At 40.8% G+C, this 16,036-nt stretch overlaps 1 protein-coding gene across 5 annotated transcripts in view; it reads right to left on the bottom strand.

The window, feature by feature from the left end:
* Positions 1 to 15,078, bottom strand: part of GRAMD2B (GRAM domain containing 2B) — a 67,963-nt gene extending 52,885 nt beyond the window's left edge. For 2 of the 5 annotated variants that reach the window (XM_060143491.1, XM_060143492.1), the window contains exon 1: positions 14,793 to 15,075. In XM_060143491.1, coding sequence (XP_059999474.1) covers positions 14,793 to 14,875 — 83 coding nt within the window. In that variant the 5' untranslated portion in view covers positions 14,876 to 15,075. Of the gene's footprint in view, positions 1 to 14,792 lie in introns of all 5 variants that reach the window. The other 3 variants (XM_060143493.1, XM_060143495.1, XR_009539557.1) reach the window with 2 other exon arrangements.
* Between the last annotated feature and the right edge of the window lie 958 nt (positions 15,079 to 16,036).

The following is a 16,036-nucleotide window of genomic DNA, read 5'->3' as shown; positions in this document are numbered from 1 at the left end:
GACATTTCTCAAACCTATTCTCCCATTTTTCCTACTAAAACAATCTCATTTGGATTATTTCACAGACAGCGAATCCCTGCTTCCTATTTTGTTCTCCATCCAATCTATCTTAAACCTTGCTACTGGACTCATTTCTGAAACAACTCAAACTTGACTTTATCACATCCCTTCAGTGATTCCCTATGTCTTATAGCTAAGACCAAGCTCCTTCTCATGGCATAAAAGGTCGTCCTCTGTAACCTTCCTCCAATGCATTGCACCTGCTCAGGTACTGCTACTCAATATATAACTTATGTTCTAGTAATATTAGTTCTCCATCATCACCAGGTTGTTTCACATCACTGTGTCTTCATTTAGGCTATGCTTTCTGGATAAAATGACCTCTTTTTTTTTTTTTTTTTTTGGCTAATTCCTATTCCTCCTTCAAAATTTAGGTATTATCATTTCTTCTAAGAAGCCTTTTACTCAATCCCCACCCTGGGCTGGATGCTTCTCCACTATTCTCTTAAAATGCTTGTACATATTCTTATTTATCACAATAGACTGAAATTCATATTTAATGTCATGGTAAGATATTGCTCAAGTTATAGTGAAATATGCTGTAATGTTCTTGAGGGCAAGATCCACGTCTAATACATCCTAATATCCCTGTAACATACTATAGTGCTTAATAGTAGGTCCTCAAAGAATGTGTTAAATTCCAACCTTTGATATAAATAAAAGTATTTTAAAGAATATAAAGTGCTTTATAAATGCTATAATAATTATTAAGTTGAAGTGGTAAGCTAGTATCCCCGACTTCAAATCTGAGGAAAAGGGCTTTTTATTTTTTTTAATTAATTTTTATTGGAGTATAGTTGCTTTACAATGTTGTGTTAGTTTCTGCTGTACAGCAAAGTGAATCAGTTACATGTATGCTTTTTTTTCTTTTTAACTTTAAACTGTATTCTGTATTCAAATGGAATATGTTTATTTTCATACCTGAAGTATACCAGAGAAACCTGCAATTCCATTGGTAATGAATTTGCTCCCCATTTGTGTTATAGGTTTAAAATTGTTACTTGCTTAGACCTTTCTACTATGAGTTGTCCAGAAGGCACTGTGGCCCTGTCACCTGCAGCCAAAGGGCAAAGCAGAGTTGTCCAAATGCAACGTCAATGCTGATATGTATCTAAAAATACGGAAGAGGAGAGTTGAGGTATGTTCCAGCGGCAGTCCCGCCTTAATCAGGTAAAAGTTTACCAAGGGGAAGAAATAAAAGCAAAAAAAAAAAAAATAATCAAACAGGCCAAACCAAGTCAGAAAGCAAGGATTCTATTCATATTCAAAACACTTTCCTCAGTTTGTTCAGCCTGAAAGAATTCTTTACACAAAGGCTATAGAAGAGCACAGAGAAATAGGGCAGTTTCTTCAAAGACTCATACGCTTCAGGTTGGAAGGGATCTAACAAATCAGGTCATTCAGCCCTCTCTCTTTACAGAGGAGGAAACTGAAGACCAGAGAGAACGACTTCCCTAAAGTTTCAAAGAATCAGTAGTAGAGTCAAAGCCGGAAGTGAAGCAAAGAGAGCCAAGCAAGGAGAATTCTGAATGGGGGATCCAGGTCCTCCTGTGTTCTGCTCTCCTGTCCCAACCGGTCAACAGTTTAGCCACAGACCCCTAAGGGTTCACCAAAAACACGAATTTGGACTTTCAAGTACCCTATCCTTGTTCATCCCTCGCCTGGAATAATTTTTCCCTCCAGTTGAGGCCAAATTCTTTCTTACCCATCAGCCTCACTTCAGATATCACCACTTAGCTCAGTTCACCTCAAAAAACGCAGACTGCCTAGAAGGCAGGAGAAGAAGTGAGCCGGAACTCTCCTTGCCATGGTGCCCCCAATTCAGTGACTAATCTGCATCTGGAACATGACCCTCAGTATCTCCCAGGGAGCTGTCCGGAGGTCATGCCCTACACCATTTCTATTAGCATTTGATAATTATTGTGGAATTTTTTATTACACAGTATTTGTGTGTGTGTGTGTGTGTGTGTGTGTGTGTGTGTGTGTGTGTGTGTGTGTGTGTCCCACTCTCCTCTCCCCAGTCGGGGAGCTCCTAAAGGGCGTCGCCCACACCTCACTCAGCCATGTGTTCTCAGCATAGAGTAAGCGGTTAAGAAACGCTTGCTGAATTACACTGGATTAGAGAAGAGTGGAGATATGTCACAGAGAAGTTACCAAACAATACAGGATTAAAATCAGAAATGAGATATGCTATGCTAATGAATGCATTCCGACCAAAAAGTCAAGAAAAGGGAACAGGAAAATATGCTTGTCTTTAAGTAGGCTCCAGGACTGATCAGGTAGTAGACCAATCAGCTCACAGATATTAACTATCAGATAACACTTAGAATAGGGGAAAAAAAAAAGGAAAGCTTCATTAGCTTCATAGCTAATGGATTGCTATCATATGGGAAAGTCAGGAGTAGTGCCTTGCATATACCAGTGGAAAAGTCCATCTGGTATAAAACTAGGATATGGGGAGGGGACCTGAGAGAAATGTAATTTGTATACAAACTCCCATAGTGTGTAATGAAATGGAACAAAGAACAAGATGATTGTGATAGCTGAACCTTCAGTTACTTCACTGCTTAAACTCATGGAAATTTTTTTCAAAAATTGTTTTCTGGGACTTCCCTGATGGCGCAGTGGTTAAGAATCCATCTGCCAATGCAGGAGACACGGGCTTGAGCCCTGATCCGGGAAGATCCCACATGCCGCGGAGCAATTAAGCCCATGTGCCACAACTACTGAGCCAACGTGCCACAACTACTGAAGCCTGTGCACCTAGAGCCCGTGCTCTGCAACAAGAGAAGCCACTGCAATGAGAAGCCCACGCATCGCAACGAAGTGTAGCCCCTGCTCGCGGCAACTGGAGAAAGCCCACGTGCAGCAACGAAGACCCAACACAGCCAAAATAAATTAATTAATAAACTCCTACCCCCAACATCTTCTTAAAAAAAAAAAGTTGCGCAGCTTGGAGTTGTCTGTCGTGCACTAGTGTCCCATGGTTATAGTTAGAAGAGCAGGAATCTCCTGCTGATGCTTAATAGCTTGAGGAGAAGGTCTTTTTTCCTGCTAACCAGGTAAGCAGTCTGAGGAGAGCATGGGCATCGTTTCTGTGTTTGTGGGTATCCTGGTTGGGGTAAGATTGGGACTTACATAAGATTCCTCTTGGGACATCCTTAATGTTTATTAGCTTCTAACTAGTGTTGTAAGCCCAATGGCAGAATTAGTGCAGATCTCAGTTCTTCTTTTCATGGCTTTTTATTCACTGTGACTAATAAGCTTCCTAATGAATCCTGGCCAGACTTAAAAAAAAAAAAAAAGAATGAGCTCCAGGCTCTGAAAGTACCCCGCAAGAAGAATTTCAAGAAGATTTCGTGCAACTGCAGCATTTTTGGAAAAGTTCTTGGGTCCCTTAGGTGACTACTTTAAAAAACAACAACAACAACGTTCGTTTTTAGAAACAAAATTGGTCACATTACTTTACAGAAACACTCTGTACTTGTGCAAAGAAGAACCCAGCCACGGTTTTTAAAAATTGGAATCCATGAGTGACTGCTGTGCAAATCACCATGTAACGCTGCAATTGAAACAAAGTTCCCTATGGTCAGGTCTGAGCACAGATGAAGACAAAAGTATCCAGAAAGGCACCTGTGTCTGACAGTACACAGAGAAAGCACCAGTGCCCAACTGGTAGCTAAAGGTGCTCTCTCTACTCTGTCCTCTATAGATCATTAGAAATCCTTTCAATGTAAGAACTGTAGAAAGAAATGAAACGAGTCTCGGTTTTATAGTTGAGAAAGCAGACCTATAAAAGTTAAGAGACCTATGCAGGGATGCATAGACACCTAATGGGAGCCACTCTGCCTTCTTCATCTTTGCTCTTCCCAAGTGAGGTTATACAATTAATCATTTTAGGAGGCTGGTTCAGATTAGACTGCCTGCCTTTGAATTCTGGCTCCAACACTTCAACAGCTGTTATAAACTTGGGCAAGTCACTGTGTCTGTTATGCACAAAACGTGACGATAACTGTAACCACCTCATTCCATGTATATATTTAAAACTTTGAACAATGGTTGAGCATGTAACAATGATATTGTAACTACCTCATTCCATGTATATATTTAAAACTTTGAACAATGGTTGAGCATGTAACAATGATATTACCTCATCTCATCTAAATATATCAACTGCTATATTTGAAATGTTTTCCAAAGCTACCTGGTTTGATATATTTTCTGGAGCTACCTAGTTTCTTCTTTGAAAGAAGATCAAATCTCTAAATAAAATATTCCTTTCCTCTACTCTGTTTTTCTTATGGGCAAAGGCCTCTTCTTCACCTTGGTGACCGCCATGACACTCAGCATGGTGCCCAGTACAGAGAACTACTTAGTAAGTGTCAGCTGACACACGAGCCAATCTCTCTGGTCCTTATCAACTGTTAAATATTGCCTTTCTCCCAGCTCATAAGCCATTTATTATTCTCTCATCGCAGGTTCCGATGACAGGTGTGACATTTTGTTATTTCAGAATTTGAGTTTAGAAAATGTGTTGTGATTCTTTGTAAAAATTTCAGAAAAGATTCTGATCAAATCAACAACAAGTATAAGAAATCTACCAACTTCACATCAAAACTAGTCCAACTTTAGAAGAGAGGAAGGGAAAGAGGGAGGGAAAAAATATTCTTGACAGTTTGTACGGGCTCTCAGAGGACTACATTATTTGTTATACACAGCATCCAGCACAACATTTACATTGTTAGGATCCAATGAGGAACTATTTTCTAATGAATTATAGAAATAATACAGCGATAATAAAAGTTGTCATGATGAAGAGTTTTTCTTCACCGTTGACATATGGCAACTCAACTCACAATACAGCTTTTACAGCACTACACGCTAGGGGTTTCAAAATAATTTGTAGGATCACAAGATAACTGTTTTCAGATAAGAATCCTTAACAGTAAAAGACACAAAAATTAGAGTATTTCTGAGGTTCTTCCCAGTTTTAAACTCATTGCACAGGATGGAAGACATAATTTGAAAAGTCTAGAAGATGACAACTATGGATATAATCATAAGCCTGACATATATGGACTTAAAGAAAACACCAACGTTTATATACAGCAACATCTCCACTGGGGAAGAAGAGGCACGTCAGCCACCCAGCTCAGTGCCTGAGATTTCAGTGATAGGACACGGAAGAGCACAGGGAGAGGTGAGGAGGACCCTCCGCCAGGAGAGAAGGGGGAGATCACATAGGTTAATGGTGAAGTAGCATTTTTTTCTTCATCTTTCAATATGACTCAATCTTCCCCCCTCTCTTTCTAACTTTCTTCTATTCTCCCCCCATCTCCTTACTCCTTGTCTCCAACGTCACATTTCCGTTTCTCCATTTTGGTCTCTGCTCTTCTTAAACAGGTCTCATCACTACTGTGACTTGTATCTAGTTGTTCACAGGGTGGCCCACATTTATTGCTGCCTCATCTGACTGGGGGCCTGTCTAGGATCATCCGGTTGGACAGGGGCACAGAAGAGATTAGAAGATGAACAGGTAACTTGAGGATGGGCCAGTCAGACAGCAACCCTTCTTTCTAACATTCTGAGTCCACCTGGCTAAGGTCACTTAAGAAACCTCTGTTCCGATGGATTTATTTATTCATCAATATTAAAACTGTGTAGGTCAACTTATTGGTAGATAATTCTTCTGCAAAGAAGTCTGGGAAAACAGTGGTTTATGGGAATAAAGTCCGCCCTTTATCGAGCTCTCCTACAGTGTGCAGTCCAGATACTGTAGGCTCACACTTAATCTTCCTGACCTCACAAGGTGCTTCATTGTGCCAAGTCCAACACACTTAGAGGCATATTGGAAGGTGGAGGTTCTAAGGAAAAATAAAACAACAAAAAACTTGACTCTGGCCTTAAATGACAAGACCGTAAGAACAAAACCCAAACCCTTGGCAAGTGGTTACCCCTGAGACAAGGAACTGTCAGGTGGGAGATGAGAAGAAGACCTTCCTTTTTCATTTTGTACCTATCTATGTTGTTTTAATTTTCTACCCTTTAAAATATGTCAGCACAGATAGGGGAAGATTACGGTCTCATTTAAAATTTTCTTCTTTGTATTACTGTCATTAAAAAAAAAAAAACCAGGGCTTCCCTGGTGGCGCAGTGGTTGAGAGTCCGCCTGCTGATGCGGGGGACACGGGTTCGCGCCCCGGTCCGGGAAGATCCCACATGCCGCGGAGCGGCTGGGCCCGTGAGCCATGGCCGCTGAGCTTGCGCGTCCGGAGCCTGTGCCCTGCAGCGGGAGAGGCCACAGCAGTGAGAGGCCCGCGTACCGAAAAAAAAAAAAAAAAAAAAACCAGTAACAAATGTTACATGCAAAATTTTAAGAGCTTGTAAAAACAGTACCCAAGTATGACAGTCTGAGTTATCTTTAACACTGCAGTTTGAGGGAGTTTTCAAAACCCTAAGTATGAATTTCACTCAGTCAACAATTCAACAGATATTTGTTATGTTCTAAAGTGTAAGGTACTGACCTATCTTTAAGGTGTTTACAATCTTATTTCCCTGCTATGTGAAAGAACTTTCTCTTAAATCTACACCACGGGCCCTCATGCATTGCTGGTGAGCATGTAAAAGGGTGTAGCTGCTTTGGAAAAGTTTGCCAGTTCCTCAAAAAGTTAAACATAGAATTACCATATGACCCAGCAATCCCATTTCTAGGTATATGCACAAGAGAAATGAAAACATCTGCCCATACAAAGACTTGCACACAAATATTCATTGCAGCATTATTCATCATAATCAACAAGTGGAGACAACCTAAATGTTCGTGAACAAGTGAACAGACAGACAAAATGTGGTCTATCCGCAAAAAGACAACCCTCAGAATAGGAGAAAATATTTGCAAATGAAGCAACTGACAAAGGATTAATCTCCAAAATTTACAAGCAGCTCATGCAGCTTCATATCAAAACAACAAACAACACAATCCAAAAATGGGCAGAAGACCTAAATAGACATTTCTCCAGAGAAGATATACAGATTGCCAACAAACACATAAAAGGATGCTCAACATCACTAATCATTAGAGAAATGCAAATCAAAACTACAATGAGATATCATCTCACACTGGTCAGAATGGCCATCATCAAAAAATCTAGAAACAATAAATGCTGGAGAGGGTGTGGAGAAAAGGGAACCCTCTTGCACTGTTGGTGGGAATGTGAATTGGTACAGCCACTATGGAGACAGTATGCAGGTTCCTTAAAAAACTACAAATAGAACTACCATACGACGCAGCAATCCCACTACTGGGCATATACCCTGAGAAAACCATAATTCAAAGAGTCATGTACCAAAATGTTCATTGCAGCTCTATTTACAATAGCCAGGACATGGAAGCAACCTAAGTGTCCATCAACAGATGAATGGATAAAGAAGATGTGGCACATATATACAATGGAATATTAGCCATAAAAAGGAATGAAATTCAGTTATTTGTAGAGATGTGGATGGACCTAGAGTCTGTCATACAGAGTGAAGTAAGTCAGAAAGAGAAAAACCAATACCGTATGCTAACACATATATACGAAATCTCAAAAAAAAAAAAAAGGTCATGAAGAACCTACGGGCAAGACGGGAATAAAGACAAAGACCTACTAGAGAATGGACTTGAGGATATGGGGAGGGGGAAGGGTAAGCTGTGACAAAGTGAGACAGTGGCATGGACATATATACACTACCAAACATAAAATAGCTAGCTAGTGGGAAGCAGCTGCATAGCACAGGGAGATCAGCTCGGTGCTTTGTGAGCACCTAGAGGGGTGGGATAGGGAGGGTGGGAGGGAGGGAAACGCAAGAGGGAAGAGATATGGGGATATATGTATATGTATAACTGATTCACTTTGTTATAAAGCAGAAACTAACACACCATCGTAAAGCAATTATACGCCAATAAAGATGTTAAAAAAATAAATAAATAAAAAATAAACCTATGGGAATAAAAAAAAAGTGGTCTATCCGTATAGTGGAATACTATTCAGCAATGAAAAGGAATGAACCACTGGTATATGCTACTTCATGGATGAACCTCAAAAACATGATGGTAAGTGAAAGAAGACAGATACAAGAGTCTGCATATTATATATGATTCCATTTATATGACATGCCCAGAAAAGAGAAATTTAGAGATAGAAAACAGATTAGTGACTACCTGGGGCTGGGGTAGGGGGTGAATTTTGACTCTTTTGTTTAAGTACATTTTATGTCATACTAATGGGAATTAGTATAAACGGGCCCAAGGGATCGTAATGGAGAGAGGATGTGAAAATGTTCTAAAACTGGGTATGGTGACGCTGCACCACTCACTAATGTTACTCAAAGTCATTGAATTGTACACTTGAAATGGGTAAATTTTATGATATGTAAAATATGTCTCAATAAGCCTGTTAAAAATAATCTGCCTCTTGGGACATCATGTCCCATCATGAATGTGGGAACCTCTGACACACGTGGAATGACCAACGAGAACATATCAACCAGTTTACCTTAGGGAATGGAGTTTAAGTTGGTTCTGCTCCTCTCCTAAGGGTATATGATCAAGTTTAAGAGCATGGATAAAAACACGCTCTTTTCTTTAAGAAGGAAGAACAGTCATTCAGGTGGCTGTGGAGGAGTCTGTCTCCAGGACCTGTGCTTTATGCCACTTGGAAATGTGTGAAATGCCTAAAGCTGGGCATTTAAAGAACTAGAAAGATGTTGAAGGGGAGGTCTACTGAAGTTCAGCAAATGGAAACAACTCAGCAGTTTAAAGTTGAGGAGCCATGAAAGAAAAGCTCAGCGCCAGGATGTAGGATGTAGAAATCAATGGATCAGAGATAAAAGCACTGGACAACAGATGTGAGAACACCAGATCAGTAAGCAACATTTAAATAAGCTGGTAGGTCACTGAAGAGTTATGGCATGAGATCCTTTCAGCATAAACTAAAAACCAAGATGCCACGTTGGATTCATGGAAATGCTCAGTGGCTGTCAAAGTGCCCTGTAGGTGTAGCGGATGCAAGAGGCTCACTTAATAGGACACTGGTGCCTGCGACTGTTAAGAGTTACTAGGCCTTTTGAATTTTGACTATTTTGTTTAATTATACTTTCTTTTTTTTGTTTTTTAAATTAATTTTTATTCGAGTATGGTTGCTTTACAATGTTGCGTTAGCCTCCACTGCACAACAAAATGAATCAGCCATACACATACAGATATCCCCTCCCTTCTGGACTTCCCTCCCATTTAGGTTACCACAGTCCCAGACCTTCAACAGTGAGGACCACCACAGCTATGGCTTATGGAGCGCTGACCGTGTCAGGCACGAGGTGAAGTGAATTTCTGACATTTCGCATTGAAACTTCAAGGCAAGCCTAATCAAAACATCTGGCTTAATTAAATTTAGTTATTTATTTATTTCTTGGCTGCGCTGCACAGCTTGCAGGATGTTAGTTCCACGACCAGGGACTGAACCTGTGCCCTCGGCAGAGAAAGAGTGGAGTCCCAACCACTGGATGGCCAGGGAGTTCCCACAGCTGACTTTATTATTCTTTACAGATAATGAAGCTTGGAGGTGGCTAAGCAACTCACCAGGGTCAAACTTCTAGGAGACAGGAAAGTCAGACTTCAGATCCTAGTTTCCTAGAGCCTGCATTCTTAACCTCTTTCTGTACTGCCTTGACAAATCAGCAATTTCCAATGATATTAACATTGAGTCATGGAGCTGATTTGGTTCATTAAATTTCTTTTCAAAACATTTAAAACCAGAACACTATTTTTCTCCACCTTTTCAAACTCCTCGATTGTTTTACCTTAATATAATTTTAATATTTTCTAATGCTGTAATTTTTTCTTCTTATCCCAAAGTTTATATTAAAAAGTATGCTGGTTGGGGGCTTCCCTGGTGGCGCAGTGGTTGAGAGTCCGCCTGCCGATGCAGGGGACACGGGTTCATGCCCGGATCCGGGAAGATCCCACATGCCGTGGAGCGGCTGGGCCCGTGAGCCATGGCCGCTGAGCCTGCGCGTCCGGAGCCTGTGCTCCGCAACGGGAGAGGCCACAACAGTGAGAGGCCCGTGTACCGCCAAAAAAAAAAAAAGTATGCTGGGTAATCTGTCAGAGTTGGTGAGCTGGAAATTAGAATTAAAGAAGAAAAATAATATACAAACACACATATGGAAAGATATATAATATATAGATAATTTACAGAGATTTTTCTTGCTAAATAGTCACTTTCAATGTTTGGACTTCAGCAAGCACTAAGAAGTCGAGCTATACTCAATAATTATTCATCTTTGCTCCTCTTGCTACCAATGCAAGATCAGTCCCCAACTGCAACTCTTATTCTGTTTGTCAAGTACCCACAATATGCACAAGACTAAGGTAATTTATTTTTGCTTGAATTCACTCTTTAAAGTCAAAATATGTGCCCCAAATCATTATTATTTCTTGATAATCCCAGAGAACTTCCTTTTAAGGTAAACTGCTTATATTGCATACATCCACCCTCTCTTTCTCCACACATATGAAATTGAACAAATTTCTAGAATTCTTACATCCCAAATTATTAAATTTTTAAAATTCAAACTGCATTACAAGTGTATGTGGCATGTGATATAATTCATTATTTGAAATATGAATCAACTGCCCAGAAGTATTATCAGTATTAGTTTTACTTTTTGAAATTCATTAAAAGTAACGAGGCCATTACTAAATGAGATCCGCCAGAGACTTTAAGAAATAAAAGTGTATCTAACAAAATGTGTGTTAAAAAAGTTAGGCTATGTTAGAAATATCTATGCAACGTGAACACAAAATTAAGAATGAAAAAGATAAAGTAGGGAAAAACTAGGATCTCGAAAGGAAATATGCAGCTAGAACTACCAATTCTTGGTTAAAAAAAAAGGGGGGGCTGTTATTTTTAAATTGAATATGTATTTTGGTGGTGAGTAAATGTGCAGTCTCACTTCCAGCACAAAGATGAATAAATAAGTCACAGTTCTTGGGCAAGTAAATGTACCTAAAAATTCTACTGCTACTTACACCACCATGAGTAAACTTTAAAGTAAACATCAAAGATTCTTGTGATACAATAAAAAAAAATTCTACTGCTACTGACAGATAATTTGATTTGAGTATAACTTCCCCTGAGGTCGTCAAACTGAAAGTCAGCTGTAAGCATATTATATACCTTAATCAGCGGGGGATGGGATCCCAGCCTCCACAGCTCACCAACACATAGTTATTGAAAGTGATTATTTGCTGAGTCCTTTGAGAAATTCAATAAGAAAAAACGTGATTGGAGTTTGCAATCTATTTGGGGACAGTTAACTAATGTACACTGGACTACTGTGTGAGTATATGTTAATAACTTAGAGCAGTATTTCGTACACACTAAACGTTACATAAACATTAACTATTAATACATAGTAATAGTAGTAGCGGTGAACTTCTCTGGGCTGACCACATACATACAGGGTGAGCACTGGTAAGAAAGAGGAGAGTATGGCCAGTGATTAGGAGAGGCTTTAAATGAAGGAAAGCTCAAGTTGATTTACAGAAGTATCTTGAGACAAGAGAGGGCACTGCTTGAGCAAAGTAATAGAGAGCTGAGGAGGGAAGAATGAGGGAACCTGATTCAGTACTACGTTTGGCACACATGTTCCTTATTCTTCTGCATTATCGCCTCTGAATTACAGTGCTGCTAGCGTGGCTGGCTACAGAGGCTGTGCAAGCTGACCAGGATTAGGAAATGAGGTTGAAATGGTCTATGTGTGTCCAGCTCATTACGGGTCTTAGATTCTTGGCAGAGGAGGCTGTTTTTGAAGAGTAGGTTACGGAGGGCCATCATAGATTCTAGAGCATAGGAGGAGGGATAAAGATTCAAGGTCAAGCTCTAGAGTTAGGAGTCCTGGACTTGAATTTGAGCTGTTCTCTTATTAACTGTGTCTCTGCCTGGCTAGTTACTTAACCTCTCAGAATCAGTGTTCTTACTTGTAAAATGGAGATAACGATAGTATCGACTGGATTCTGTATGACAATGAATAAGTGTTGAGCATACAGCCTGTCACATAGCAAGCATTCTCCATAATTGGCAGCCATTATTAATTAAGAGGCTAAGGTCCTAGGTGATGAGGCCCATGTGGGTGAAGTTACAGAAGCAGAGAATGGGGAGGAGCAAGCCGTTCTAACACTCTTGAAGAAAATGTCCCTTGGGACACTTAGCCTTCAACAACTTTGAGCTTAGTGATGATTAATCTAAGATGAAATTCAAAACAGACAAGTTAGACTGGGTTTCCAAGCATAAAAATTTTGCTACTCAACATGATTTCAAATATGGAATTATCACACCAATATATCACTGTGAAAATGTATCTACCTGTGTCTTTAAATTACTTTTATTCTGTTATCAGAGCAGGAGTTTAAGAGCTCAGAAAAAAAGAGGGTCTAAAATCTTAGATTGAATCAGAAGTGACTTTAGTAGGCCTGGGAATTAACACTTTGCGGGGGAAAAACCAAAGACTCAATAAACCAAAGACTGCCAAATGGGTACATATCCTAACTGTGGAGAAGATTCAGTTATAGGCCAAACTTTTTATAATATCTTGTTTGTGTATTTAATGTGGCAATGGCCACCATCGTCCCTTGAAGTACTGTAACATACATACATGGCTCCCCTCAACAGTGCTCTTGGAGTTACAGAAAGACGGATACCAAATCACATTCATTCTTGTATTGCCCACCATTATTGAACAAATAGTAGGTATTCCCATTTGTAGAACTGAAATGAATTTGTGAAACTGAATGTTCCAAATGAAGGGCTGGCTGTTCGGGGCCTTGAGCTTCAAGGTGGTTGTGTATCTTCTACATAATTATGTTCTCAACATCTAAAGAATTTTAATTTAACAAAATTAGTCTAATGCTATGGCAGATGTTTTCAATCAATCAGAATGCTCTCCTTGACTGAATTATCTTGAGGACTGGGAGGGAATGTGAAGATTTAAAACTTAACAGCTGTTGGGTGGGCTTGAATCATTCTGCTTTGTGTAGCTGAAAATAATAAATAGTGCCTCTGGATGAGTTCTGATCCAGGAGTTTAGAGTCCTGGGTTCCAGTCCTGCCAGTGCCACTTACCACTCCTGTCACCTCAAACATCTATGAAATGGTGACCAGACTAGCCACAACACCTCTTCTTCAGGGAGGTAAAGTTTATAAAAGAATGGTTAAGGAAATACATGTCATTTGCTGGTTCATCTTTTTCTTGGTCTTGAATGATTAGTATAAAGTAAGGATGTTATTTCTGGGTAAGGAAACAAGAACATTTTGTTTGAGTTATACCTAGAGCAATTTTTCCTCAATCACCTTTTTTCAGTCAGTAAAGTGCAAAGAACATGAGCTGAAGTAGCCAAGGAAAGCAGACACTTGAAGAGAATATGACCAAAGCCTTTGAAACCACAATTCAAAGCAGCTAATAAAAGCTATTCTTTTTCTAAAAGGTCGGCCCAAACTTCAATAAATGGGTGGAATATGCTTTTACCAACACAAGTCTTTATGTGGAACCAGGCTGTGTTCCTAAAAATGAGTAAATGCTGAAATAATGAATGATGAGGACTGAATTTTTTAAATCTTTTTTGGGGATTGAATCTTTACTATTAAAAAAGTCTGTCATCTTTTTTATACTAGTAGCAATAAAGCATTTTAGATACCCAACAGCTTGGTACCATAAAAATTAAAATTGGGCTTATTTAGATATTTACCTTACTCTCACTTAATGTTATAGTGATATAGAAAATGACCAAACACTTAAAGATTCTTTTCTTTTTTAAAAGAAAAGTTTGGGAATAACAATCACATAAATAACCATACTTCTGGATTTTAAAAAGTACGTAAGATAAATAAATTTCATTACAGGAAGCTAATCCTTGTGATCAAATATTTGAGTTTTCAGCTTCTTAAACCAGAAGAGTTTACAGGTCAAACAATGTGCGAATCCTATTACGCACATGAATCTTTTGGGAGGATAGTCACAACCCAATATCTGATGTTTTATTTTATGTTCACTATGCTCCCTCACCCCACTCCCACACCCTCCCTCAAAAAAAAAAAAAGCGTATAACAAGTTTGTGTTAAGTACTCAACAAAGGCAGGCGGTCTTTGAGGGGGAAAGATAAAGCGTATTTCATATTTTCCACTACTTTTCCTCTCTCGTGAGGGGAAACAGTGAAGGGGATGGGGGGAAAAAAACACCCTCACGCTCCGAATCGAACGACAAAATACGCATCTTTGTGAAGCTAGTGACCAGACGACATCTACGGGACAGCTGCATCTTCACACAAGTCATTAAGATGTAAGACAGTTAGAATAAATGTTAAGCGCTGCTTCTTGATGTGGCTTGGAGCTCTGAAGAGTCGCCCCAGACCTCCCTTGGGATTTATAAAACACCGGTCGTGCTCTCGGCTCAAATAATTCCCATCCCCACCGGACTGCAAGCTGCAGTGCGTTTCTGAAACGCTGCCGTGCCTTTTCTCTACTACAGAATCGGGGGCAAAAAAGAGACCGGGCGCCACAGGAAGAGTTCAAGCCACAATTCTGTCCACGTTAAAAGTTCCAGAAAACCGTTCCCATTCCCAACTCTTCCCTGGCAGAGAAGTTCGGGCAGCGCGCGTTCTACCGCCGCGGCTGGGATCCAGCGGAGGGTACTTACTGGGCTGAGCCAATTTTGCTCTCTCTCTTCCCGAGCACTTTGGCAGGCTTTGTGTCGTCCACATCTTGCTGTAGTTCAGTCATCAGGGCCGCGTCTGGAGGGCACCTTCAGACAGTCTCCTCCTCCCGCTTCCCCGACTCCCACCGTCCGGGGCGCAGGCCCAGCGAACCCACTGCGCCCTCCCTTGCGCCCTGGGCCGCTCGGCGCATCCGGGCCGGCCCTGCCGGGGGCCGCCAACCTGGACACGTTCGAGCCGGCGCGATTGGTCCGAGCTGGCGGGGCAGAGCTGGGAGGGAGGGAAGGGGAGGGTCGAAGCGAAGTGACAACCTCTTTCTCCAACCCAGGAGGCGGAGGAAGAGAAAAAGGAAACCTGTTGAACTAGTCTTGCGGGCAGAGGAAGCTAATTGGCCAAGCAGGTGAAACATATGCCTAACCCGGCGCCGTATAAGTAGCCTCCTGGTAAACTAGGCTTTTTTTTCTACCCCGACTGTAAATATGGTGTATGAAAAATGGGCGGCCGGCTGTAGATGCTGGAAACGACAGGACTGAGTGAGGCTCTCTCTCGCACAGATGCGCTTTGTGGTCTGGCCTGTGCCCCAGCCTAAATTATTCAAGCAGGGTGTAGTCTCTTTGAGGACTGCCTGTCAGAGCTTAAACAATACGTCGGTTCAGTGACTGAGGATATATAAGAGGTAGTTCCTGGTTGACTCTTCCTAGTTGGTAGGGGCGGAGGGGAGCGTGGAGAAGCAGCCATCAAAACCTCACCAGCAACTTGCTTACTACGCGCCCAACCAATAAAATGAAGCCACTTCTTTCCGCCTTGCTGGTTCTGTCACGTTTTGTGTTTGAAGCATCCACGGACTCATTTAAGGAACTTTGAGACCTGCCATGTTCTAGCCATTATTCTAAACACCCATTTAGTAGAGTGGGGAAGGAGAAGAAACTTCCCTCTGCCCTTCGAGATTCTTCTGGCTGGTCTAAGGGTTAACTTGACGTGAGATAGATTAATAGGAGAAAATCAAATTTAATTACCTGCGTCCAGGGGGCTCCCTAAGAAAATGAGGCCCAAGGACAAGTTAGGCAATCGAGGCGTATGTGCCACCTGAGAGAAGAGAATGGGGCAGGGGTTTGGGACTTCATAGCGTTGACTGAAAAAAAAACCCAAAATTGCACAACCTAAAAGTTGAGAATTATGTTTTATTTGGCGGACTTGCTGAGTACTTAAGTCCAGAAGACAGCCTTTT

This window comes from Lagenorhynchus albirostris, chromosome 3, assembly GCF_949774975.1.
Source record: "Lagenorhynchus albirostris chromosome 3, mLagAlb1.1, whole genome shotgun sequence".
NCBI classification, from domain to species: domain Eukaryota; kingdom Metazoa; phylum Chordata; class Mammalia; order Artiodactyla; family Delphinidae; genus Lagenorhynchus; species Lagenorhynchus albirostris.
This window is presented reverse-complemented; position numbering and strand designations above follow the sequence as displayed.